The following is a 26,123-nucleotide window of genomic DNA, read 5'->3' on the forward strand; positions in this document are numbered from 1 at the left end:
GCAAAAAAATGGGTCAACTATATTTTTAAAGTAAAAAACATGACAAATAACTGTTTCAGAATAAAAAAAAAAATAAGAATGCATTCTATTCATATAATTTTCGTAATTATAACGTTTAAAAAATTTGAAATTATTGTAAATAAAAGCTTATTTTAAATATTATACTGCGGAATTAATGCGGCTATAGTGTATTCTTTTTATTATTAAGTATTGTTTTGTTTGACATGCAAAATAGCGATTTAAACAAAAAAAATATGCAAAAAAATAAATAACACACGGTACCTTGCTGCTCATGGAAAGGTACGAAAGCATAAATGGAAACTTAATAGTTCGTACTGTAGAAGGGATTGAACCCAAACAGATTGGTTTTGACATGCAAAACAAACGCTCGCCCGTCGCTTGGTGTTTTTTCCTTATTGCCGACGCCGTCATGGATAAGGTGAGTAATTAAAATATCACTATTTTCTTAGCTTATTATTTAAATGTTTTATTTAATATGGATTTTTAATTATTTAAAATTTGTTAACTTAATTAAATTTTAGTTTCCTAGGTATTTACAATTTAAAGTGTACCTATATATAAATATATATATTGTGTATATTTTTTTAATGAGCTCCCTCCCTATATTTTCAGGGGAAGGGAGAAATTACGATTTTAATATCTGAATTTTTTTTCTTAGTATATTTTTGGTAGGTATTTGATTTTTGATTATATGTTTTTATATTTGTTTAAGCTTTTGTAGTGATAATCCTAATTTGTTTAAAAACTATGAATTACTTATTTAATAGTTATTGCTTAATTGTATGTATATTTTGAGTTATTTTAACATGGTTGCAGTTTTACTATTTTTATTATGGTAACATGAGGGCATATTAATATCCTTTACCGCTGATAGCACTCATTCAATAATATATTTGAGGTTAATGTATACATTTATCATTTTTATTAAAATGTAGGAAAAATTGGTATCTAAATCGTAAAAACGGGAAATCATCTTATTATAGTGATAATTTTTTTTATACATATACAAATAAGTTATTATTACTTTATAAAGTTAAATATTTTTAATTATTTTTTAATATTTTAAGAAAACATACTTAGATAGTTACACTATCATAAATTTGAGTTTTTTAGGGTTTCTTGATCAGTGGAAGTCGAGTACAAATTAAAAACTAAGAAATTAAGTAAATAGTTTATAATAAAATGATTATAAACGATTAAATATCTAATATACCTATTTAATTAAATTAGGTGTGTAAAATATCAATACAAATATTTTTCTAGTAGGTACCTATAACTGTAGATTATATTCCTATTCGCTGAAATTTTGATTACCTGTTCAATAATATGTTACTCACTTATGATGTACTGTCAGGGAAATGCTCAAATGTCTTAAGTATTTAGTGTTATTATATAGTACCTATGTAGTTTGAGTTGAAGCATAGATATAGAAGTTTTAAATCTTTATAGTTATTTGGGAAGAAATAATTTTTTTCTACTAACCAAAACCAATATAATAGTATTGGTGGTCTAAGACTGTCAATACTTGTACAGTTGTATAATTTGATATGAGTAGAGTCGTTTATATTATTAAGATTTTTTAATAACAACATGTATGATAATATTTATATTATTTTAATTTTTGAAGTTTTTATTTGATAGTTCTTGTAAGATCTATATTTGTTAATTAATTAAACATTTTTAGAAACATACTACATAGTGCTTATTGTTTAAAGCTTTGTGGTAGATATCAAAATGTCATAAGTATTATAATAATAATAATAATAATGCAAACAATATTAAATTAATATTATAATAAAAGACGTTAAACGTAATGGAAACGAAAATAATTGTGTTGCTATTGTTAAATGTTATTATGTTAATACAATAGCAGACAGACATCATTGTTTATTTTGCTGTTATGAATATTAAAATGCATATTATTTTGTATGAGTTTTTTTTTTTTAATAGCACTCTTAGTATATATATCATTGAATTTAAAAGAAAGGGGAAATTGTTGAAAAAATAGATTGAAATATCAATAAATAATAAATTACTTTGTGATTTCATAATATCTACGTGGTTTTTGTAACAATTAAAAAATAATTTTACACGCGTTTTTATTTAAACACTCCCAGCTAACTAGCTAGATACAAAATGGTCAATAATTCAGACATTTTTTATGTTATTACGGTATAGATATGAATACCAATTACTTACTGCAGGTTTCATATATTTCACGTGTCTACATATATAATTATTTTAGCTGAATTCCATTGATATTTTTATTTTTGAATCTTAATAACATTGTATGGTTACATAATAAATGTATATACTATAGTAGGTATTTAGATAATACCTATAAATACATTAAATAATTATGAAAGTAATATGAATATTGTGTACCTACCTTCCTATGAAATTTATAGAAGGGTAAAAATTAATTTCATAATGTTTAAAAAAGTTCTGTAGTCCTTTTTAAACATTTATTTAAATAATAAAACATCTATGAGAATCATGCAATTGTCATTTTTTGTATATATAATTGTTTTTTTAATTAAAATTATATGAACTTCAAAAAATACTTTTAAAATGTTTGATTTAATTTTTAATTTAGTTATTTGGAAATATAATATAGATCTTACGGTTTTTTAAATACATTTAATATAGACATATGTTACACAAGACATACCATTCTATTTTATACTGTATTAAATGTTTCTAATGAAAAATAACTAACAAAGTAATGAATACAACAATATTATAAAATAAAACACATCATTTTCTATGCATTATAGTTTTGTTCGATATCCAATAATCAATATATTTTATACAAATATAATAATAATTCATTTAAAGAACCTATTGCTTATAGAAATACATTTACATATTTTTGTTATTTGAAGCATTTTGAGTCGAGGATATTTCGAATGTATTTCGAATACAAATAAAACTTTAATACCAAAAATAGAACTTTAGAAATCCAATATCAAAGGACATTTTACGTAATATGATTACAAATATGTGTTTAGACTTTAGATATAGTATTGTATAAACTATAGTCTATAAGTAAAATAGGTATTAATGTATAATTTACTATAAATATAATATATTTAATCAAAAGCAGTTATACTTGAAATGCAAGTAGTGGGAATACATTGTCAAAATAATATTTCCTTTTCAGTCATATCTTGGTAAAAAAGTAAAGCACAAGAAGCACATTCATAATTTGTTGCTAATACTTTAGTTATAATTATTTTAAAACTAATAACCATGGTAGACTATAAGACATTAAACCTAAGTGAAATTGTGATCCACTAATTCTCCCTCTTTTAACAACCCAGCATTATAATCGTAACTGTATATAGATTCTATACGTCTTTTTTATATTTATATGTAACATCATAGTTATATAGGTACCTTTAAATTATAAACGTATTATTTAATGAAGTATTGAAGTCATAATTTGGTATATACACAATATATTACAATATATATGAATATAGTTCTACAACTGTATGTACACATAAAGTATGTATTAATGATAGATATTTAAAAAAAATAATAGATAATTAATACTAGGGAGCTCTACCCCCTGCTCGATTTGTTTACAAACCATTTGGGAGTAAATACCATTGTTGTACCTAACATATTTGTTTACGAAAAATTCTTTCGTAGGCGGGATCTAAGGATCATCCCCTTTGTTTCTTGAAATTTAATAGTTGTTACACAAAATATAAAAAACTTAAATAATAATTATTATTTATTTATTTATTTGATTGCCATGGACCATAGTAATAATTATATTTTATTATATACAGAACAATTTTACACAATACAAAGATACTTATCGAAAACTTAAAAAATAATCAAAATTATAATTTAAAAGATGTTTATTATAAATTCACGAATAATAAAATATAATACTTATATATTATATTATCAATAGGTTTTTGTGTAATTATTCTGTTATATTTATACAAATAATATTTAATGAAATGAGTAATAAGAAATCACTGTACCGTCTGTACCTTAGTACCTATATATAAGTAAAATAGACAATTGTATGTTATTGGTAATCTATTAATAAATTACAAAATTTATTATGAATAATTACTTATACTAAATAGTCATTATAGTAATTGAATATTTATCATCATTTTGAATATTATTATATAATGTGTACATATTTGATATGATTTAATAAATCATATAGATACCTACGTGATATATAAAGTACAAATTATCAAGTACTTATGATATATTATATTATAGGTTACCTGTAGTAGGTAGGTCACTTAGTGGGTATAAAAAAATATTATTTGCCCATAATAGATATTATATGAAGAATGATTTAATAGTTTAAAATTTAAATCAATATATTTGAGTGTTTAGACAAATGTAGTAATATTAACATAGATATAGTAAAATTATTCACTAATAATTTATACAGTTGGTTTGATTTTAGATATGAACAATGATCATATTATTGATTTAACAATGATGGGAAGTTTTTTTTTGTTTGTCTATGTGTTATGTGTTTATATAAATGTATTTAATTTGTTTAAAAATATTAAAATACAGAGTTAAGATTTTTTTTATAAACTTTTGAAGTTTTCTTTTTTTTAAATCACATAATTATTTTGCTGTAATTCAAAAATATTATTCATGGAACTAAGAATTGATGAATATGTTGTTATATTATATATATTTTAAGTTAAAACTTCAAAAGCATATAAAAATAATTTTTAATTCTGTATTTTTAATTTTTTTAAATTCTTATGAATAAAACTAATATGGGATTTCGTATCAAAGATTATAGCTTTTTTAGCAAGTCAGAACTAATTATATTAGTATTAAAAAATATCGTAAATTTTAAATGCCTATAAATAGCTAAAATTTAGTTTAAATATTTTAAAATTTGCATTAACTGTATACAATTATAATTTAAGTAACAAGAAAAAGTTTCAAGTTTCTATGATAAATAATTTTTGAGTTACAACAAGATAAAAAATGTATTTTGTCAAAAATTGGTTTTGCTTAAAAATGTTTGCTTTTTTGTTTTTCCTGATAAAGGAGTTTTTAAAAATTTCTACTCTGATTTATCGGCAGTACCAACTAGATTTAATTTTTTACTAATAATCACCCTCAATATATCATCAATATACCCTATATCATCAATCTATATTATAATATATTAAATTATATTAAACAGGTGTATATTATTAAGAACGCCTTGTTATTTTGTTGTGATTCAAAAATATTATTCACGGATACTTGAAACTTTTATATATGTACATAATATATATACACGAAATTTTCAGGAATTTAGAGTTGGTGTTGTGTCAAAAATTTATTTTTTAGCTTTTGAATGGAGTGATAAATATATTGATTTTATAAGTGTGTTTTTTTTTGTGTTCACAATGAGAAGTTAAAAAATTCTATTTTTCAGAACTTTTCAAATAATAATTGTGGAATAAAATTGATGAAGCATTTAAATTTTGAATTTTAATGAAATATGTAAATTCTTAACAATTTTCATATTTACATTATAGTTAGAAATTTTAAAAACTTTTTTTTTCAACTGAGATTTTTGATACAAAATTCTTTATAAGTTATCTACTTATAATAAAAAATAACAGAGACATACATTAATGTTATATGAGTATTTGAAATTAAAATTTAAACAACGTATGTACTTACCCGTAAATTAATTATTATTCTCTTTAAAAGATTTTTTTATATTTTGTTGCAATTTAAAAATGAATAATTGTATAGATACTTTAAATGTTCATTTTCTATGCGTAATAAACTATTTAAAATATTTTTACTTATTTATAGATAATTATTATTTTTTTTTTTAGTTGTATTTCTACATAAATATCAATAAATCATCTTTACAGAAAATGAAGTACAAGTAGTTATTTTAATTATATAAAAATAATAATAATACATAATTATTATTTATTTTTATAAGCATTTAAAGTTCAAAATTTGATAACATTTATCTAAACTTCGAACATTTTCAAATTATTTTTCAATTGAAAATATATAAAATAATCAATTTTTATAGCAAAGGTTTGAAAAATTAATACAAAGTTCCTCATAATTATATTAATATTATGCATTTTACTTTATGTTATAAAAGTTTTAGCATTAATAATTTTTATTAATTTTAAGATATGACTAAATATTTGAAATTTTTATCAGCCATATTCAAAATATAATCACAATTTTTTATTTCTATGTGTTTAAACTTTAAAGTGAGCGATTACATTTCTATAGAATTTATCGAATTTGTAAAAATTTACAATTTATTTTCTAGTTACAATTTTATAAAATCATTAAAGTTAACGTTTAAGTCAAACATTTAAAAAGACGAATAAGAAATTTTAAAATTTGCCTTATATTATTTGATAATAATAAAATAATTTTATAATATGCTTAATAGTCTAATGTTTGTAGTACCTATATATTAAATTGTTAATATATAAAATTGTTCATTTTATAGTTATAGAACATTGTACATTTACATATATTACAATGCATAGGACTATATGTACTTATAGATATTATTCTATATAAATTTCAAGTACTGCAATTTAGTATACAAATGTACAATATACCTAACTTTATGTTAAACTTATAAATCGCAACTTTTAAATAATAATACATATATTTATTTTTAATATAAACGTGCAACTTATAATAATGTAATATACAACTTGTTTTTTTTTTATTTTGAAAAAAAAAAACAAAAATATTAAAATGCACGAATATATAATGAATTTTTAAATCACGAAACGTAGGTATTTGCGAATTATTATATTGCCACTGTTCGAAGAACACGCGAGTTTACATGGGAACGTATTTTATTACTTTCTCGTGCACTAAATATTTTGTATATCACGTCATTTTATAGCTTTATACCTATTATAATACTGTATCAGTGGTGCAATTAAGTCTTGGTTATGGGGATGGAGATTATATTAAAATATAGGTATGTTTTTCAAATATAGCGGGTCAAAAAATGTTTTGGTCCGTTTGTAATGTTTGTATTAAGACTCAACTGAGCTCAAATTTTCAATAAATAGTTATCTTTACCTAAAGCTTTTTATAAAAAATTTTTTTTATGATTATTCAATTAATTTTTATAGACAATAATTCAACTAAACTTAAAGTTTATACGTATATATTACTTATTTAGTATTTATGTAGTTATATAAAGTTAACTTTTTGAATACGCTAAAAATTATGATGTATTATAATTTATAATATTATAGCCTTATAGGTATTCATACTCATAATTCGTATTATATATTAGTATTTATATTAATATTATATAATAAGAGTATCTGTATAACATTTATCGTCAATCTACATTTATTTATAACTTTATTTAATTAAATTTATCAAAATATTCTTGCATTTCACATTATGTTTATATAAATACATATGATTAACTATATGAATAAATTTAAAAAAGTTTCATTTTGTGTATTTATTTAATTTTACTACCAAATTTAAATTCAAAATGTTTCAGTTATTTCACGTATCTAAATAGCATAACAAAAAAAAAACATTATCTATGTACAAGAGTGAATAAAGGTATGTGTGTTTCTCTATGTAATTATGCTAGGCCGCTAGGGCCTAGGACTGTAGGTATTTATATACTAAGCACAGTATTATGTATTAATAAGTCTTAATGTATATATTATACAAAATGATATACATGCAATATTATATTAACTATTAATGATTAAATAAAACAAAATTGGTACACACCGCATAGTATAAGTATACCTAATAACGGAATTGTTGCAAAAATTAAACAAAAAAAGTTTTTTTTTAGAAAAATTACAGATTTCTCAATCAATGACGACGACCTGTAGTATTACATTTTTTTTTAATTCGGTTTATTTAGTATAATATATCTGTAGCTTTGTTTTTATTTATATCTTATAAAAAGATAATTATTTTTATTTTAATTTTTCTTATGTTCTGCAAATAATGGATATTACCATAACCGGTAACATCTAGTGATGTATACTATATATAGTATATAGAAATAGAACTATAGAATATAGAAATATAAATGAATTATTATAAGTGTAAGCAAGTCTTGTTTGTAACATGGCCCGCCAGCTAAATGTAACTAAAGTTATAGCCCGCCTCCAAAATAAATTGGACACCCTTGATATATACCATTTTAAAATTTTTGATTTTGCTATTATCAAAGTTTTTTTTGTACAATAATTTTATAGGTTTGTCCATATTATTTGATTTGTACATTAGATTAAATAATTTATCATATTACCTACATGTGATTTACATACAACAAATGCCACATGTTATAAACTGTCATTTATGTAGGTACTTCAAATATTGGTAATATTATTTTTATAAATCTATAACACACAAAACTTCAATTATAAATGTATATAACTAATATTATACATACACGTACCTATATATTAATATATGTATACAATATGAATATACGTTTATTTGAAAATTTAAAACCTGAAATATTATTTGAATAGGATAATGATTGATAAAAGCAGATATTTGATTTAATGATTACTTGTTTTTAACTGACGTTTATTTGAATCAATATTTCCACTGAAATCAATTCTATCGATTCATGTAAATGACGTGTGCAACATATATTAGATAACTGTTACATAAAAATATTCAAATAAGTATAAAATGAAAAGTTAAACTGAACTGTAGTTTTCTCTGTATAAAGTTCTTTACACAGACCATAAATTATAAAAATGAAACGATAAAGGTTTTTAATGTGTTAATCGATAGCGCCAATTATGTTTTTTTTAATAGGGAAGCCAAAATTTAAGCTAATTAGTAATTACACTATTTTTTAGAAGACATAATATTATTATTATTTCTCTTTTTATCTCAATACCTAGCCCATGAGCAAGATAGAAAATGTACGAATAAAACCAATCTAGTGTTGGTTAACTTTAGATGCTTAGTATATTAAAATAATTGAACTATTAAAAAATTATAATTTAAAAACATATAATATGTTTTTATTTTGACTTTTTTTCGAACATTTCAATTTTTATACGAGTTATGAGTATTTTTTTAATTGTAACATTTTATTTAGCAGTTATAATTTATCTTGGGTCAGAAAGAAATAGTTGATATTATCTTAATAATTTAATTTCTATTTTTAAAGAGTACTTAGGGCCACCAAGTTGTCCAAGTTTCATGCTACGTCACTGCCTGCATCCTCCTAAATGGCGTCCTTGAATCTTGATGTTAATATAATAAACTTTATAGAGTCTAGGATTATTTATAATTTGTTTATGTATCCTAAAATAATTTAAGGTTTATCAGCATACATCACATACATCACCAAGTATTTTATGATAATATGTTTTTTTTTTTTATATATATATAATTATTGTAAAGCTATTTATATTACTTCTAATATTTTAGAAAATTTAAGGTTGATATGTTTTTTTTTTAAATATTGCGTTTATTATATTATTAGTATTTAATTATTATAATAATAATATATTCATATTTCATACTATATCAACTTCTATTACTCAAAATTTAATAAAATCTTTCTATAAATACTTTAAATGAGTAAAAATAGATGCATAGTATAAAAAAAATAATAGGTATTTAAAAAAAAAATCAAATATGATATTGTATGTTGTAAAATTCATAATAATATAATATACGTAAAAGTTTTTAGTTCCCGCGAATTTTTAAATTATAACAATTAATAACATCGTTATTTACTTTTAAATAAATAATTTCGTCCAAATTTTAACTTAAAATGTCTAAAAAAAATTATTGTTTTTATATACTCTTTAGAATATATAAAGTAATTTAGTATGAACTACATGTGATATATTTTGTATTAAATTTTCAAAATTTAGATACAAAATGAAAAATTGTTTAACAACAAAATTAGCAATTTTTTGTGATTTATATAGATATAAGAACAACTTTTGTGGGATTTTGTATAACATTTTCAAGAATTTTGAACCAACAAACGATTACCTATTGTTGTTTATAGAAAAACAATACAATTTAAAAAAATTGAAAATGTATCAAATTATTAAATAATTAAAAAAATTAACATTTTTGAAAATGTTATCATATGTTATTATAATGATTATCGTGGAAATGATAGTATAAACATTTGGTAAAAATTTCAAATATCTACAAAAATTTGTTTTTGAATTACAAAAAAAAAAAAAAAAAAATTGTTTGAAGAAAAATAATAATTTCGTAAAATAAGTTTTTGAAGAAAATATTCTATAGACGAATGTAACTTATCTATCATATAAAATTAAACACTCATATTGTTATTTTATAAAAAATAAAAAATTTAATACAATTTATTGTAATAAGTTTATTATTTATCATCATAATATATCTAATATAAAACTCCAGCTAGTAAGCTATACCTACTTATATCAAATACCATTAACCTATCTTATAATATTTATTATAAAATCATTTATTACGAAAAACAATTTGTTACAGTAAGTACATAATTTCCATTTATGTTTAGTTCTCACTATTGAAAAATTCTGGGTATGTCACTGGACCCTACTAGATCTAAATCGTTTCCGGTGTTGTCTTTCGGAACGATCAATGTTATTCAGCGTTCAACGCATTAAAATATTTATTGAAAACCAATACCAATGCAGTGTTTTTTTCTTATCGTTAATGGTTTCCGGTCATGAGTGAAGGGCGAGGGTACGATTATCGTGTAGTTTAGTTATAGACTATAGTGACAGTTAGTATATAGCTAGCTGTGTAGAAGGTGACGATTTAAGAAGTTGTACTTAGAAATAGGTTATTACTAATAAAGGTATTTGGCCTAACTGGAAAAGCTGGTAAAAGTATCAGTTATATATTTTTTTGTATAGAATATTTCCCAATTTTACTATTATACTTAAATTAATATTCCATATATTTTTTATTTATTTAATTTAATCGATAGTATTGATTTAATTTAAACTCTTTTTAACAATTTTAACTACACTAGACTTTCTAATATTTCTGTAATACTTATCACTATTATATAAATACACTGACAAGTGATGACTAATCTAATATATAATGAGGGCGTGTACTGTGGTTTGTTTATTTTTAGGGCGGGGACTTGATTTTTCTAGACTGTATAAAGATTGTCAAAGTCAAAGTTAAAATTTTTTTTAGTATATTTAAACCATAGAAAATGAAAATGAATAAATTATACTTTTCATACGGTATAATATTACATACAATTTAGATTTAGAGAGTAGGACTAGTAGAAGATCGTTTTGTTGCTCCCTATAATACGTAGGTACTTGATATATCGTTATAGGAGCAAATAGCCAGTTGAATTTCCTCTTTATAGGATCTAAATTTTTTATTGAGTTGACTATCGAATAAGTACATATTATTTTTTCATTAGGTTACCCCGTTATTTATTTATCACATTAGTACCTACATTACACAAGTTTTACAGTTTAAAAAACAATAACTTTTGTTAAACATTAGATTTTTGTTTTGCCATAGGTACCAATAAATGTTATTACAAATAACAAAAAATATACTTTATAAAAATAACAACTTTTTATAATTGTAAGCAATTTAACATACTTATGTCTTATATGATACTATACCTAATTATAGGTAATTACCTAAGGCATAGTCAGTATAAATATACTAAATATTGCATAACTAAGGTAATGTTTAAAAAAAATAGTCAATGTACAATAAGTCAAAATATTAGGTCATAGAACACAATACAAGATCACTCAAATTTTTTTGATTATCTCATTTAGCTTTATTACATTGATTTGTAATAGTGATATAAATTAATATTTCACTAAATAAAGCTACATTTTGATTGAGATAGAAAAAAATTAAATTAAATTAATAAATTAGTTTTCCAAACTAAAATTACTAAACATAATTGTTCATGTTTAATAGATTATATTATTATTATAAAAATGTTATTAGGTATGTTTAATTTTTTTTGAATTCAAAAAGCCTATTTTTTCTCAAGAATTAAATTTTTAAATATTTAGACCGTGCTTCAGCCTTCAAGTCTCAATTTGAAATATTGTTTAGAATTTTAACTATTTTAAACTTTAAAAAATATAGGTTGGTAATAATATATTCAATATATACATATTTACATAAATATTTTTTAATAATTTTAGGTGATCCCCGGTTTGTTTATCGGCAGTTTTAGAGACTCAAAAGATTTTGCTCAATTAGAAAGTAATCAAATAACTCATATAATTTCTATATTGGATGCACCAAAGAAAATTTATCAAGTGGGTATTTTTGAATTATGAAAATGCATAACAAAGATTTATTTCAATTTTAACTTATTTCAGAATAAAAAATATTTGTGTATTGAAGCTATTGATAGTCCCGAACAAAATCTTATACAATATTTTCAAACATGCAATGATTTTATACATAAAGCTCGTCTTAAAAATCAAAATGTTTTAATTCATTGGTAGATAATGCTGATGTTTAATTTTTTTTTTTTATGAATTATTAGATCAAAATGTGATTACATTATATGTTTCAGTTTGGCTGGGATGTCTAGAAGTGTAACAATAGCTGCTGCTTATATTATGTCAGCCACTACTATTAAATTAAAACATGTTCTTCGACTCCTGAAAGCATGTCGATCAATTTCAAGTCCCAACGAGGGATTTAATAAACAACTACAGTATTATGAGTGTAATTATTTATTAGAAGTGCGTGATCATCATAGAAAATACTTCTTAAGATAACTCAAAAGTTAATTACTTTTTTTATAATGTATTTAATTAAATGTTTCAGGAAAGAACAAGATTAGCATCTATTAGTCATTCCAACAATCAACTAATAGCAGATGAAGAATATTGTAAAAAAATCATTGGAGAAGAACAAAAAAAATAAGAAATGTATTAATTAAAAATTTATAAATAATAAAACAATCAATACACTTTTAAAATTAATATTCAATAACACTCTTTAAAAATAAATAAATAGATAATACAATTTAATAAAATAAAATGGAAGACGAAACATAGACATTTATAAAGAAAAAAAACAATAAGTTGTACAAAATTACATATTCTAACATTAATTAGATAGATTAAAAGTTTAATAAAATGAATACTTATTCGTTAGATTTTATTATTCTTCGAACACCTCGTCCTGGAGCTTTGGGTTTACTGAATTTTGGCTTATCTGATTCTTTTTCTGGGTATAGTTCATCTAATAGATATTTCTCGTTGATGACATCATCATTATCTATTTCCAACTATAAATAAAAAGTAATTTTTTAAAATTAATTAATTCTATTTATTATAAAATTATATCTTTACTTTTTTATGAATTTTTAATTTATATAAGTTTTCTAATTCTTCGATAAACGGTGATTTGCAACTGGAGTACAACATTCTCACTTTTATAGGACACGAGTATCCTGGCATTGAGTAAATGAAAACTAAAAATGAAAAATATTATTAAAGCATAATATTCATAAGATTTTTGTAATCTATTTAATATATTTTATTTTGTTAATATTTTACTTATTTTCACAATATGTATAGTAGAAGCTTTTCAAAATATTTAATTTGTATAGTTATTAAAAAATAAAAATTTATAAATTAGTTGATTTTAACTTTTAAGACTTTGCTCACTGATAAATTAAATATTCTAGCATTATGTGTAAACATTTTGATTTATATATTTTAAATTGGTATACTTTTAAAGTAAAAAAATTCTTATAAATATATTAATTTTTTTTTTAAATCTATGTAATAAATAAATTAAGGTTTATGGTATAATTATCTGACTTGAAGAAGCCATTTACCAAAGGTAATTGATTTGTGATTTAAGATATCATTTGTGTTTTAATAGAAGATTAAAAAATAAGTAAGTGTGTGTGTTACAACTTATAAAGTATTTATTCCTATCAAGAGCATGATTATTGTGGTCTTAGGGAAATTACTACATTTAATTTTGTTATAAAGTTACAAATTAGTAAAACTTTAAGCAGTGTTAAAACTAATTGTTTGGAAGCCCATATGCAAGAGTAAAACAGGGGGTCTTAAACTAACCACCACCAAGTCATTATAATTTATGAATTAACTTCTTTATTATACATATTATAGTACTGATACTCGGCACAGATTGGTAAAAAAGGGCACAGGATGCTACATAATTTAAAGGGTAAATTTAAAATATGCAGATTATTTATTTGTAAAATATTACAATATTTTAAATACTTTAACAAACATAAATAAGTACCAAGTCACAACAAACATTCAAGCAAAATTGATGGATTTTTTTTTTTTTTTTAGGTAGTATATTTAATTACTATAAAAATCTTATAAATCTTAATAACCGATTACAATATAGTGGATATATTACTAAATAAAAATGCATAGAAATACATTCTACCTAAGTAAAATACACATATTTTAGTAATACATTTTTATGTTCACCTCTAGTACAATAGTCAATAACTATAATATTAGTAAACTAATTCATTCACCAAGACAAACTTAATCTTTAAAATTTAACTTTGAAAGCTACTGAATTTAAACAAAAAATGTATTGTGTAATATACTTATACATGACGTACTGATTATGTTTACCGTTTATATAAGATAATGCTACTAAAATGTATTAAGGAACAATTAATGCATGGCTATCTACCAAATTTATAACATTTTACCAAAAAAGTTTGAACTTTTAGATATTTTTATTATATAATTAGTAATATAGAAATAAAATTATGTTCAGTATTTATTAACATTAAAAAATTTAATAATTCTTCAAAAAGCATACTCCTTAGTCTAGTTTTGATAATAGCAAAAAAAAAAAAAAAAAAAAAATAGAACAAATCACTGTAAACTTAAATGGTATTAAAATTAATTTAAAATGATTTCTACATTAATTAATTATAATTATTTAAAAAATAAGGGTAAATCCCTATCATTGATTATTATAATATAGTTATTTGATGTCATTAAATCAATTTGTTTCGATTTTTTTTTTCATATAAAAATCTGTAGATTTGGATTTGGGACATTCTTTTAGTGATTGTTGCGTTAATTTTGTTATGCCATGAATAATGTAAATTTCAGTTAAACAAAAAAGATTAGTTTTTATTTTAGCATATATTATACAGGACGTAGCTAAATCATTGTTAAATTCTTCAATTACAGTGATAAATGATTTTGGTGCAGTTTATAAAATTATTTGTTTGGATCTTAGAATTAATGATGACATAAATATTATGTTAATGATAAATTAATTAATCAAGGGTTAACCTTCCCGACATTAAACAATTCTGCATACACCACTGAAGCAAATTTAAAAAAAAAAGCCGCTCAAACTGATTAACCTATTTTTTCACTAGATAATTAAAATTTATTTTTTATAAATAATAAATTTACCAAAAACGTTATCAGATAATTATAATTTTTGCCTAAAAAATTCACATTTGTTTTAAATAGAGTAATTAAAGCACATTTAAACTGATAGAAGCAACTATATTTAAAGGCAAAGGATACTGTAGCATATTGGCATCCTAACCACACTGGGCCTGCTGATATAATATGGCATTAATTGATTATAGCAATTTATAAGTACATAATAAAATAAATTTTAATGTAATATTTACTTACAAACAGAATTTGTTTGAATACCATTTCTTTTATGTTGGTACATATAAAGATGATACCTAGCATCATTTTTAGGAACTTGATCATTGAGAAGGCTCACAGATACATTGTCTGAAGTAGCTAATTCAATACTCTCTTTAGTCATATCTAATACAAACAAAAACATTGAAAACAATTTCATAGAGAAAATTTTAAAAGTAAAAACTTTTGAATATACCAATGTAAAACTGTACATAGTTTATTTCACTACTATCCACAAATATAGAAAGTGCTGTTACAGCAGCAACAGACATAGGGAACTTAATACCAGATACTGCCTGTGATCGACTATCTACGGATACAGATGTACTATGTCCAACTTCCGCTTTTCGAAGTTCAGCGATTTCTTCTTCACGGATAGTCAAAGGTGCTGGTGCTTTTTGTGACAATCGACTTTGCTCTAATCCACTAAGAGTAACATCAATCTATAAGACAAACGTAAACTTAAAAAAACTTTTATATTAAATTATTTTGCTATCTAGTATATAATATAAATATTTCACAATAGTTTAATTTTCAAAACAAATATTTTAGAGTAAACCAATGGTTCAGATCAAAAATTAGAGACATCACTAATGTATATTATATATAATTAACTTTACCAAGCTAGTTCCATGAAGTTCTTCTTTAATTTTAGCACTGCCAAATTCTTGTTTGAGTGTAGCTTTTGTAGATGCATACAACATCTTTTGTCGAATAGGTGCTATATCAGGACACCAACTTATAAGTAACCAATCATAATTTTTGGTATCACTTTTTATATCAAATCTAAGTAAATTAATAAGTGTATAAGCTGTCTAGTTCATATTACTTCAGGATAACACATTTTAAATAATTTAAATATACCTATATAATACATAACATGGTACTTCTGGTAGAATAAATTGTTTTACAACTTTTTCAAAATCATCTTTCCATGATTTGTGATGTTTTTCATGACCAGATAAAGAAAGTTCTTCTAAAATAAAATAATAATAATTGAGTTAATCAATAAGCAAGTTTATAAAAAGTCTGTTAAAAATTAGGTATTTGGTTATTAGGATTTTTAAAAATATAAAAGATCTTTTAGATATATTATTTTTTCTCTCACTTATCAGCATTTAATTCTATAATTTTATTTATTATTATTAAGTAATGACACATTAATCATCCTATTTATTAAAAATTAAATTGTAATCATAATTATAAGAACTGTGACGTATAAATAATTGAAGTGTTGGATTAAGCAGAGGTGGGTAACAGTTATCCAAGGCTGTAAATTTTTGATGGTGAAAATAAAAGTTATGAAGTTTTCTAATATATTACAACTTTTAGGAAGGATTATAAAATATTGAAAATTTTTCATAACAATTAATAATATTAATACTATATTTTATTATATTGCCTACTGCAGAGTTATTAAGTAAATGAGTATTCAGCGTGGAAAGATCATAATATAGTGCTTGGACTGACACATTTCTAATTTTCTTTAATATTATTTTTAAGTATAAATTGTATACAATATGTTATAGTTGTACACACACCAATACATGATCATATTTTTTGTATTCCCTGTATGAATGTAATATAATCATTAAATCATTAGATTTAATTAATTTAGTTTTAAATGATTTAATTGTACACTACTGAGTTATGGTTTTTATTAGTATCATTTCTTGTAGCATTAGTTTCATTAAGTCCAATTGACTAAAAATTAAATGGGCTTAATATTTTATTTTTAATCAATATGAGTGAAAAGCATATAAAGTTAAGTGGTGTTGAGTTTTGTAAAAGAGCTGAGATAAAAATATAAAGAAAATTTACTAATTATTTCTGACACCAAAATTCAAATTTTATTTAAAAAGGTAAAAACTAATACAAAATGATAATACATTTATAACTAAAACAAAATAACAAAATTGTATAAATTAAAACTCGTAAATGATAACACTGAGAACAATGTGCTACAAAGTATAGATTGGAATGATATTATTAAAGAGTTCACTGAACAGAAAACTAAAAAAAGTTATGAAATTCAAATATTGAATAATAAACTAGTATTTAAATGTGTAAACTCAGTACTTCGGTTTAATTAATTAAATAATTTTAATGGAGTTATTTTTAGTATAATCAATTTTTTTACTATGGTGACAAGGGTTGTAAATGGCGGAATTTTAAAATTTGCCTCTTCAGGCGATATATTAACTCAGAACTTATAAATTATCATATCATTTAATTAGAGTAAATATTAAGTTGAATACTGTCATAAATTTTTTAAAATTATGCATATTAATTTTGAAGTTAGTGTATAATTAAATTTTATAACTCATTATATATCAAATTTTAAAAACAGTGGTGAAATACTTTATTTAAGTGTATTTCTAAATTTCATGAATTAAACATAAAAATAATTTAAATGTTTAACTATTGTAAAATAAAATGAAATTCAATAATATTTTTATACTGTAATAACATCAACAGCATAATATAGATATGAATAGGTATGAGTTTAATTAGTGACACCGAACCTATACATGAACTGAAGCGATCGCTTTATTTAATAAAGAGGGTGGGTCGTGGGTGGTTTTATTTATTTGTTTAGGTGTTTTTGTTTTTACATTACATGATACATATACACTAAATTATTAAATAAATAATTTAATTATTAGTTATTAGAGGTAGACAACATCCTTAGTGAAGGTGGGTGGGTGGGTGTGTAAATATTTTGATTTTGCTTCACTTAAATTTATATGATTTGGCATCACTGAGTTCAATAATAATAATAATAATAATTATAAAAAACTCTTCTATACTACAAATATTTTGTATAGATTAATATAGAATATGAGTAATATACACAAAAAATAGAAATTGGATAAGGGCCAATATAAGAAACAATTTTTGAGAAATCGGATATGTTTAAAAGAGTAAAGTTTTCAAAAAAGCATATTAAGAGATATTTTAATTTAATAAAGATTGATATTTGTTTCAATAAATATTCATATTATATTAAGAAATATAAATTATTATGTTTTATTTACAATCAAACATTCTGTAGGCATTAACGTTTATTTTAATTTTTATCAAACATTATATCAAAAGAGCAATTATTAAAAAGGAAATTTAGAGAGAAATATTTGACAATGTTTACATAGCACTTTTAACATGGCAATAACAACCTGATAAAATGCTAAAATATTGTATTATTTTCTTAAGAGTTAAAAATGATTAACTAACCATCTACAATGGATACTTTAATGGCCCGAACACTCTTGTCCGATGTTGCTTTGCTAAAGAACTTTTTCAGAGTGTCATTCGCTGAAACAAATAAAGCACATATTATTTATATTTTTTTTTGGGGGGGGGGGGGGTATTTTAATAATGTCTAAATCTTTTAAGTTCAAGGAAGAATAAAGATTTTCCAATTTGTTTAATAAATCTAAATTATTAAAAGAAATATTAAATCATTATTTATTACTATTTAAGTAGAATAGTTGCATAATGATAAGTTACTTCAAATCTTAATTTATTTGAATTACATATATCAATATTTATTTTTTTCCATTATACCTTTGATTCCTGTCTGGTGTGACATTTTTTTTAACAAACAAATCACACAAGTAAATGGTTTGATTGTTTGAATGAGTTTCAATCCACCTTCGTCGATTGTTAATGTTACGAATTATCTGTTTTTTTCCAAATGTTAAATAATAATTACTTTCGTGAAGGTGGTTAAAGAATAAATAAATAAAAATTAAAAACTAAAGTATTATTATTTATTATTTTAATTGTACTGTAATATTGTTATATCATTTACTGTAATCCGAATCCTTCGAAACTATGAAATCTTGATAAACAATAAATAATAATTATAATTATTTATATGGAATGATGAGTGACGACGTTGATAAATTGATAAGAGACCCCATCCGTGGCATTATGCTTTGAAACGCTGTTTCTCGAATAATCCTTTGTGTTTTGTACCGAACTCGTTTCCCGCCCAACGTTTACCGTTCTCCCGCCCAGTCCGCCATATTATTCATTTTGTCGTTTGTTTACCCTCATAGAATCCGTTCATTAGTCTACGTAAACCGTTTATTTTGGTTTTGTAATTTTTTGGTGAATTTAAAGACTAATAATTGATTTCGATCAATCAGAATTTTGTCTTCGATGTAGTGCGTAACGATGCGTTTTATCGTCGCAGAGCGTGATTGTGTCTAAGCGTTTAACCAAAAAAGTCGTCCCGTTATCATCGACTCGTAAAGTTTTCTACTGACAGGTAGGTAAATATATAATTTAGTTTTGAATAATTTGCGTCCATATTTTCCTAGATGCGTGTTATATAAAGAACGTTACCCATTTGTTGTAGATTTAACTAATACGACAGTAATATCCAGCCGTCGTCATGTTTTATTCGCACTTCTCGTTGTCCAAGAAGGGGCCTTTAGCCCGGATTTGGTTGGCTGCCCATTGGGACAAGAAATTAACTAAGGCTCAAGTGTTCGAAACCAACATTGAGACATCTGTTGATGGAATATTGCAGCCAAAAGTAAGTGTAAAATTAACCTAATATGGCATACAGATGGTATTTAAGCACGTTATTTATGTATATTTTTATAGGTGAAAATGGCCCTACGTACATCAGGACATCTTTTGTTGGGTGTGGTCCGAATTTATTCACGTAAAGCTAAATACCTATTGGCTGATTGTAATGAAGCATTTGTCAAGATTAAAATGGCTTTTCGGCCCGGCATGGTTGACTTGCCCGAGGATAATCATATAGCAGCAACTAATGCTATAACACTCCCAGAAGTATTTCATGATTTTGATACAGCCATGCCAGACTTGAAGTAAAGATTATTTTGCAATTCAAATCATTTGATAAGTTATATTTAATATATGTATATATTTTTTTATAGTGATGTCGATATTGAAGCTCAATTCAGTTTAAACCAATCTAGAGCCGAAGAAATAACTTTGCATGAAGATTATAACATGGTGTCTAAAAACTCTGGTTTTGATCAAGGATTTGGATTCTCCGAAGTTGAGAATTCTGATATACTGCGCCATGGAATTGAACATTCTCTGCTGTTTAGTGAAGGTGTTGATCATTTAATGAACCGTGATAAAGAACCTATACCTTCCACTTCTGCTGGTTCTGGTATTTTAAGCCAAAACAGTTTAGGAATGGATGCCCCGATTAGGGATGATGGATTTGGAGGTAATATTGGTCAAGTCATCACTGATAACTTTTTTCAAGCTGGAGGTTTATTTGATGATGTACCTTCTGCTCCAATGGAAGTTACCGATGGTCAAGGTCCTCCTAGTCCTCCGCCATTTAATACACCTAACCGAAATGATGACGACGATGATGATCACTTTATGCCTCCTAGTCCAGGTAGACAAAGCTCAGATGGTTCAAGACCAGCATCACCCGTCAATTTACCATTTCCTAATGCTGGTGCATTAGGACTTATACCATCGCCAACACGAGATCAGACTTTGATGCCTCCACCAGATATAGATATGCATGATATGCATGATATACATGATATTCAAGCATCTGAAGAACCTGAGCAATTAAATGAACAGAATGCTTCTGTAGATCAAACTACTTTGGTACAGAATGAAGAAGAAAGTTTTGCTTTAGCTCCTGTTGATGCTAGTGCATTGAGAGGATTACCAAAAACTAAAAGAAAGCGAAAACTTATTGTGGATGAAGTGAAAAATATTTCTGGTGAAGAAATGAAAGCACAATTAAGTGATACAACAGACATTGTAATTACATTAGATTTAGCACCACCTACTAAAAGACTAATGCACTGGAAAGAGACAGGTGGTGTTGAAAAATTATTTGCTCTTCCTGGAAAAAATATACCAGCTATACCATTAGCTAAAGTAAGTTCATATTTATTTTGTTACATTGAGAATTTAACATGCATTTTTGTTGTACTCTGATAAAACAATATATTTTTACTTTCAATTTTAGAATTACCAAAGACATTTAACAGCAAAAACATTGAATAATGATGAATTAGATGGTGAAGGTGGTATTGAAGGAGATGAAGAAAATGTGTTACCTGCAATAGCTGGCCCGGTACCTGGACGCCGTGGTCGTAAAAGAAAAATACCTATTGATGAAGAAAATCAAAAACCAGCTAAAAAAGATGTTTTGCCACCAATACCAGAAGTACCATCACAAGTTGTGAGTATTTAATATTTATAATAAATTAGTAACTAATTGTAATTAATTAAATAATAAAATAAAATTCTAAATTTGTTAAGTATTGAATTTTGAATGCATGAGTTTCATAATCTGATTAATCAATTTTAGTTTATATTAAAATAGTTGTATAAGTATAAGGTATAATGTTTTGAATTATTCTAGTTAACTTATTACTTAAAATGGTATTTTTTTTAAGGAATCTATGGAAGTAGAAATTCCTGCACCATTGTCTGTAGCTCCTCCTACTCCAGCTATTCCTGAAGAAACAGAACATATTGAAATTAATCAACAACAGCCAATTGAACCACAACCGTTTATAACATCACCATTAAATGATAATGGTCAAATGTTACCCCCTGGAACACCCGCCCATAAGTCAGTTGATCCCGTTAGTAATGAAGATCAGGTAATTAAAATTAAGTAGTCATTTAACATTTACTATTAATATCTGGTACATTTTATTCTATTAAGTAATTCTTTGGTAACTTAAAAGATAAAAAAGTGGTTATCGTTCTGCTATGTTAGGTGCTTAGTGGATCACTGTAATGGATGTGTTAAATTTGAATTCAATAATGTATTGTATACAAAAAACACTTCTGAGTGGAGACATTTGGTCAGCTTTTTGAGTCACCAAATATATTTCGTGTTATATTTTTTGATAGATTTAGTTATAAACTATAGTCATTTATTTTACTATCCATATTTTGGTAGTTTGTTAATTTTTTCATGTTATATTTCTATCAAATCTTAAATTTAAATTAGATTGAAAATTTTAAAAATTATTTATAAGAAAAGTTACCTAACATAAACATAAATTCTAAGTATTTATGGTTATTTTTAAATAGCAACGGAAAACAAAAATAGTTTATAAAAGAAATAGTAAGGTATTATATGAGTGAATGTCTTACAAATTTGAACTCCAAACTCTCAATAAAAATTGATTTGACTTTCTGGTTAACTTATTTTTTTAATAACTAGTAGAAAAACTTATAAGAAATCTTGAGTTAATTTTTAAAACTTAAGTAATAATTTCTTTTATAAAGGTTGATGTTTTCATTTGGTAATTGAACAATTGTAAATATCAATAGCACTTTTTATTGATAATTTTAGAAAAAAATTCAACTGTTGATAATAAAAAGAAAATAACTATGTGTAATATTCAATATAAAAATAAAAAAAAAACGGTGGATAAAATATTAAGTTTTCAAGTGTTCAATTTATTAATAAGTATTTAATTTATTTATACTTAGTTAAATATTATTTTTGAATTCATATTTTATGTTTCCTTAGTTATTCTTATAAAATTGCTATGATACATTTATCATAACTTGATTTAAATTACATTTGAATAATGTATTTTATAAAAAAAATAACTTTTTAAATTGTTTTAGCTCATAAATCCATTTGATGATTTACAAGCACCACCATCAGTTAATGATTCATCAGAAGTAAACAACCAGTTATTACAACCAGAATTACAAAACATGGGTTATGATAATCATATAAATCAAGTAAGTTAAGTTTATTAATATGTTACAAAATTATAGTACATTTATTGAAATATTTAAATTTTTAATAATTTATTATTAAAATTAAAAGTAAAATAAATGTATAAGCGTACAAGTTATTTTTATGAATATTAATTATTATTTTTAGTCCAATGATTTCAATCAAGTCATAATGGATAATATGGGATATGATGGTCATCATAATGCCCCTGTTACACCAGGATTACCTTCACCAAGAGGTGGTGCAACACCTTGGCGTGACCAAGATTATGATTATCCTGCATCTGTTGGACCTGTAAGTTATATAATTTAATTTTTTAAAACAGCTTGTTTTATACTTATTTTATTATATTTAAGGTGGAAGAACAACAGGCCCCACATGAAACAAATGAACAATATGAAGAACGAGTAATGAACAAAAGAGCTAATCAATTATACCACACAATTAAGACGAGATTTGCACAAAAAGACACTCTTGTTTTTGATGATCTTACTTACAGAAACCGGAGGAAAGAGGTACATAAGTTTATAATCAATACTATGTTTTCATATACTAGTAATCTCAAGCAATGGGTTCTATGTGCAGCAATAACAATGTGTGTATAGCTAACACGTAGAATGCCCTGTTTTGAGTATCGCTCAACAATTGACATAAAAAGTTGATAAAAAATCTATTTTTGTAGGTTATGCTATAACTAAAATTGGTCGACTTTTTTGTTATTCTTATATTATGATATAAAGTATAATATATTAATTAACACATTGACTGCCATGTGATTACAGGCGGTCATACTATGTATTTAATCATTATTCCAAATATATTTTTCTACGTTATTCCTAATTTGTCATACTATTGTATTTGAAAAAATGTTTATTACATCAAAGAATCATAATTATTTCTACCGCGCTTTTTTAGTAACTACTGATAATAATTAACTCTATGGACGCTAGCAGTCACAAAAGTTTACAATTTGAGAATTACAGATGATCATCAGCAGTTAATGTGTTAAAGCTATATGGGTTTTGTAGTTTATTATTCAATTTAGTATTTCTAACTGAGTTTTAAGATATGTAGTAATTGTATACACTAAAAGCTTGTTGAATTATGTTTATGTATAAACATTTATTAAATTCTATTTTTATTAATACAATTTACGATGCGATTTTGAAAGTTCCAATATTTTTATATTAATATTTTTTTTAACTATTTTATTACTTTAATATATTGCTTTGTTTGATATTTCAGGCAGCTCAGAAATTTTATTCAGTTCTGGTATTGAAAAAATACAAAGTCTTAGAACTAATTCAATCTGCCCCTTATGAACCTATCCAGCTGGTGAAAGGTGCATGTTTCACTGACCCAAAGCTGTAAATGTTTTTATAAAATGGATTTTATTTTAATAGTATATCAATTTAATGTAAAGTGGAAATTTTGTTCAAAAGACCTATGCCAAGTACAACACTATGCGCTTTATGTAAACAAACAAATATAATTATTAAGATGTTTTTAGATAGAAAAAATAGGTGTAAATCGAATTTAAGGAAATTTTGTTCATATTTATTATTTTTGTTTATAAGAATGGTATACAGGAGATCAAACTAATATTTAAATAATGTAATTTTATTTATTATGACCTCCAATTATTTATTTGATCTTATGTATACTTTTATAATTTTTGTAGTTGACTAAATTAAGTATTAATACCAATTATAATCATGATACATTTTGTCAAAATCTTTAATCAGAAATTATATGCATGTATATAACTCTGACTAAATGTTTATCCATGATTTTAAATTTACTCTATATCAATCTCAGAAATATTTTATTTAAAGTACTTTTGGAATACACAATGAAATGTTTTTAATTTATTTATTATATATACATATGTTTATAAATTATTTATGTTTAGCGAATAGTTATAAATTAAATTATAATTAATAACAAATTTTGTATGTTTGGACTTAAATAATGGAGTCATATTATTATGTTGATATTTAATGTTCCGATTACATAAGTTTTATTATTATAATGTAAAATACCAAACTTTTATTATTGTTCACAATTGAATTTGGAACTGTATTATCTACATGATGATTGCATTAGAATTGTTTCAAAGTTGACCTATATAATACACTAGTTTTAAAATAGTTGTATGTAATTTAATACAATTATATACTGGGTGATTATTTTATCAAAAAACACTCTTTATTTCAAAATCTATCAATGTTTTTGAAAATATTTTTTTTGCATAATTTCTACACAAAATATAAAGTTACTTAAATGAATATTTAATAAATTATTTTTTTTTTAAGTTTTTACTTTTTCGTATGACAATATACATTTTTAATTACATATTCTGAAGCAAAATATTTTTCAGTGTTTCTGAGTACATTGAAATCGAAATTTCAATGAGTACTTTTTAAGTTCAAAGTATTTAAAGTTCAGATGAGTTATCTCTAAAATGTTAGTTTACTACTCAGCTCAACAAAACTTTTAATACTTGTAAATAACTAATTATTTGTCTCAACCTAATCGACATACTCTGAAGATTATATCGTTTCAAAATATGAAATTTAAAATGCATGTTGTCACTTAAAAGATACAAAAAACTTGATAAAAATAAAAAATTAAAAAAAAAGGTTTTATTATCATTTATTTATTTATTTATTTATTTATTTATTTATTTTTTA

The 26,123-nt window shown here is 23.6% G+C and overlaps 3 protein-coding genes across 5 annotated transcripts; 2 read left to right on the forward strand and 1 right to left on the reverse strand.

Moving 5' to 3' along the window:
* Nucleotides 1-362: 362 nt before the first annotated feature.
* Nucleotides 363-12,966, forward strand: LOC112594747 (dual specificity protein phosphatase 22). Of its 2 annotated transcripts, none has more exons than XM_025339710.1 (5): nucleotides 363-439; nucleotides 12,201-12,317; nucleotides 12,381-12,505; nucleotides 12,581-12,752; nucleotides 12,838-12,966. In XM_025339710.1, exons 1-5 carry the CDS (start codon nucleotides 374-376, stop codon nucleotides 12,934-12,936), a joined length of 579 nt encoding a protein of 192 aa, XP_025195495.1. In that variant the 5' UTR covers nucleotides 363-373; the 3' UTR covers nucleotides 12,937-12,966. The 2 variants fall into 2 exon arrangements, with proteins under 2 accessions (XP_025195495.1, XP_025195496.1); XM_025339711.1 differs by having other exon boundaries at nucleotides 12,581-12,735; nucleotides 12,838-12,919.
* Nucleotides 12,967-13,107: 141 nt separating this feature from the next.
* Nucleotides 13,108-19,486, reverse strand: LOC112594630 (twinfilin). The gene is made up of 8 exons (XM_025339523.1): nucleotides 19,266-19,486; nucleotides 18,933-19,013; nucleotides 16,563-16,674; nucleotides 16,319-16,484; nucleotides 15,895-16,141; nucleotides 15,681-15,824; nucleotides 13,368-13,489; nucleotides 13,108-13,303 (listed from the first exon to the last, which is right to left on the reverse strand). Exons 1-8 carry the CDS (start codon nucleotides 19,288-19,290, stop codon nucleotides 13,160-13,162), a joined length of 1,041 nt encoding a protein of 346 aa, XP_025195308.1. The 5' UTR covers nucleotides 19,291-19,486; the 3' UTR covers nucleotides 13,108-13,159.
* A 243-nt stretch (nucleotides 19,487-19,729) lies between these two features.
* Nucleotides 19,730-25,050, forward strand: LOC112594695 (double-strand-break repair protein rad21 homolog). 2 transcript variants are annotated; one of them, XM_025339642.1, is made up of 10 exons: nucleotides 19,730-19,978; nucleotides 20,065-20,244; nucleotides 20,316-20,545; nucleotides 20,615-21,593; nucleotides 21,685-21,900; nucleotides 22,118-22,327; nucleotides 23,313-23,432; nucleotides 23,578-23,724; nucleotides 23,787-23,945; nucleotides 24,676-25,050. In XM_025339642.1, the coding sequence occupies exons 2-10, from the start codon at nucleotides 20,101-20,103 to the stop codon at nucleotides 24,799-24,801; spliced, it is 2,331 nt and encodes a 776-aa protein (XP_025195427.1). In that variant the 5' UTR covers nucleotides 19,730-19,978; nucleotides 20,065-20,100; the 3' UTR covers nucleotides 24,802-25,050. The 2 variants fall into 2 exon arrangements, with proteins under 2 accessions (XP_025195427.1, XP_025195426.1); XM_025339641.1 differs by having other exon boundaries at nucleotides 19,730-19,974.
* Nucleotides 25,051-26,123: the final 1,073 nt, after the last annotated feature.

Source organism: Melanaphis sacchari, unplaced genomic scaffold, assembly GCF_002803265.2.
Source record: "Melanaphis sacchari strain LSU unplaced genomic scaffold, SCAv2.0 Contig23_pilon_pilon, whole genome shotgun sequence".
Classification (NCBI taxonomy): Eukaryota; Metazoa; Arthropoda; class Insecta; order Hemiptera; family Aphididae; genus Melanaphis; species Melanaphis sacchari.

Coding starts and splice junctions, on each gene's coding strand:
- LOC112594747 (XM_025339710.1), top strand. CDS start 374: ATGCAAAACAAACGCTCGCCCGTCGCTTGGTGTTTTTTCCTTATTGCC. Junction 12,506..12,580: donor CAAAATGTTTTAATTCATTG/GTAGATAATGCT, acceptor TATATGTTTCAG/TTTGGCTGGGATGTCTAGAA. Junction 12,753..12,837: donor AGTGTAATTATTTATTAGAA/GTGCGTGATCAT, acceptor TAAATGTTTCAG/GAAAGAACAAGATTAGCATC.
- LOC112594630 (XM_025339523.1), bottom strand. CDS start 19,290: ATGTCACACCAGACAGGAATCAAAG. Junction 19,014..19,265: donor ACACCAGACAGGAATCAAAG/GTATAATGGAAA, acceptor TATTTGTTTCAG/CGAATGACACTCTGAAAAAG. Junction 13,490..15,680: donor TATTCAAACAAATTCTGTTT/GTAAGTAAATAT, acceptor TTTCATTTTTAG/TTTTCATTTACTCAATGCCA.
- LOC112594695 (XM_025339642.1), top strand. CDS start 20,101: ATGTTTTATTCGCACTTCTCGTTGTCCAAGAAGGGGCCTTTAGCCCGG. Junction 21,901..22,117: donor CAGAAGTACCATCACAAGTT/GTGAGTATTTAA, acceptor ATTTTTTTTAAG/GAATCTATGGAAGTAGAAAT. Junction 23,946..24,675: donor ACAGAAACCGGAGGAAAGAG/GTACATAAGTTT, acceptor TTGATATTTCAG/GCAGCTCAGAAATTTTATTC.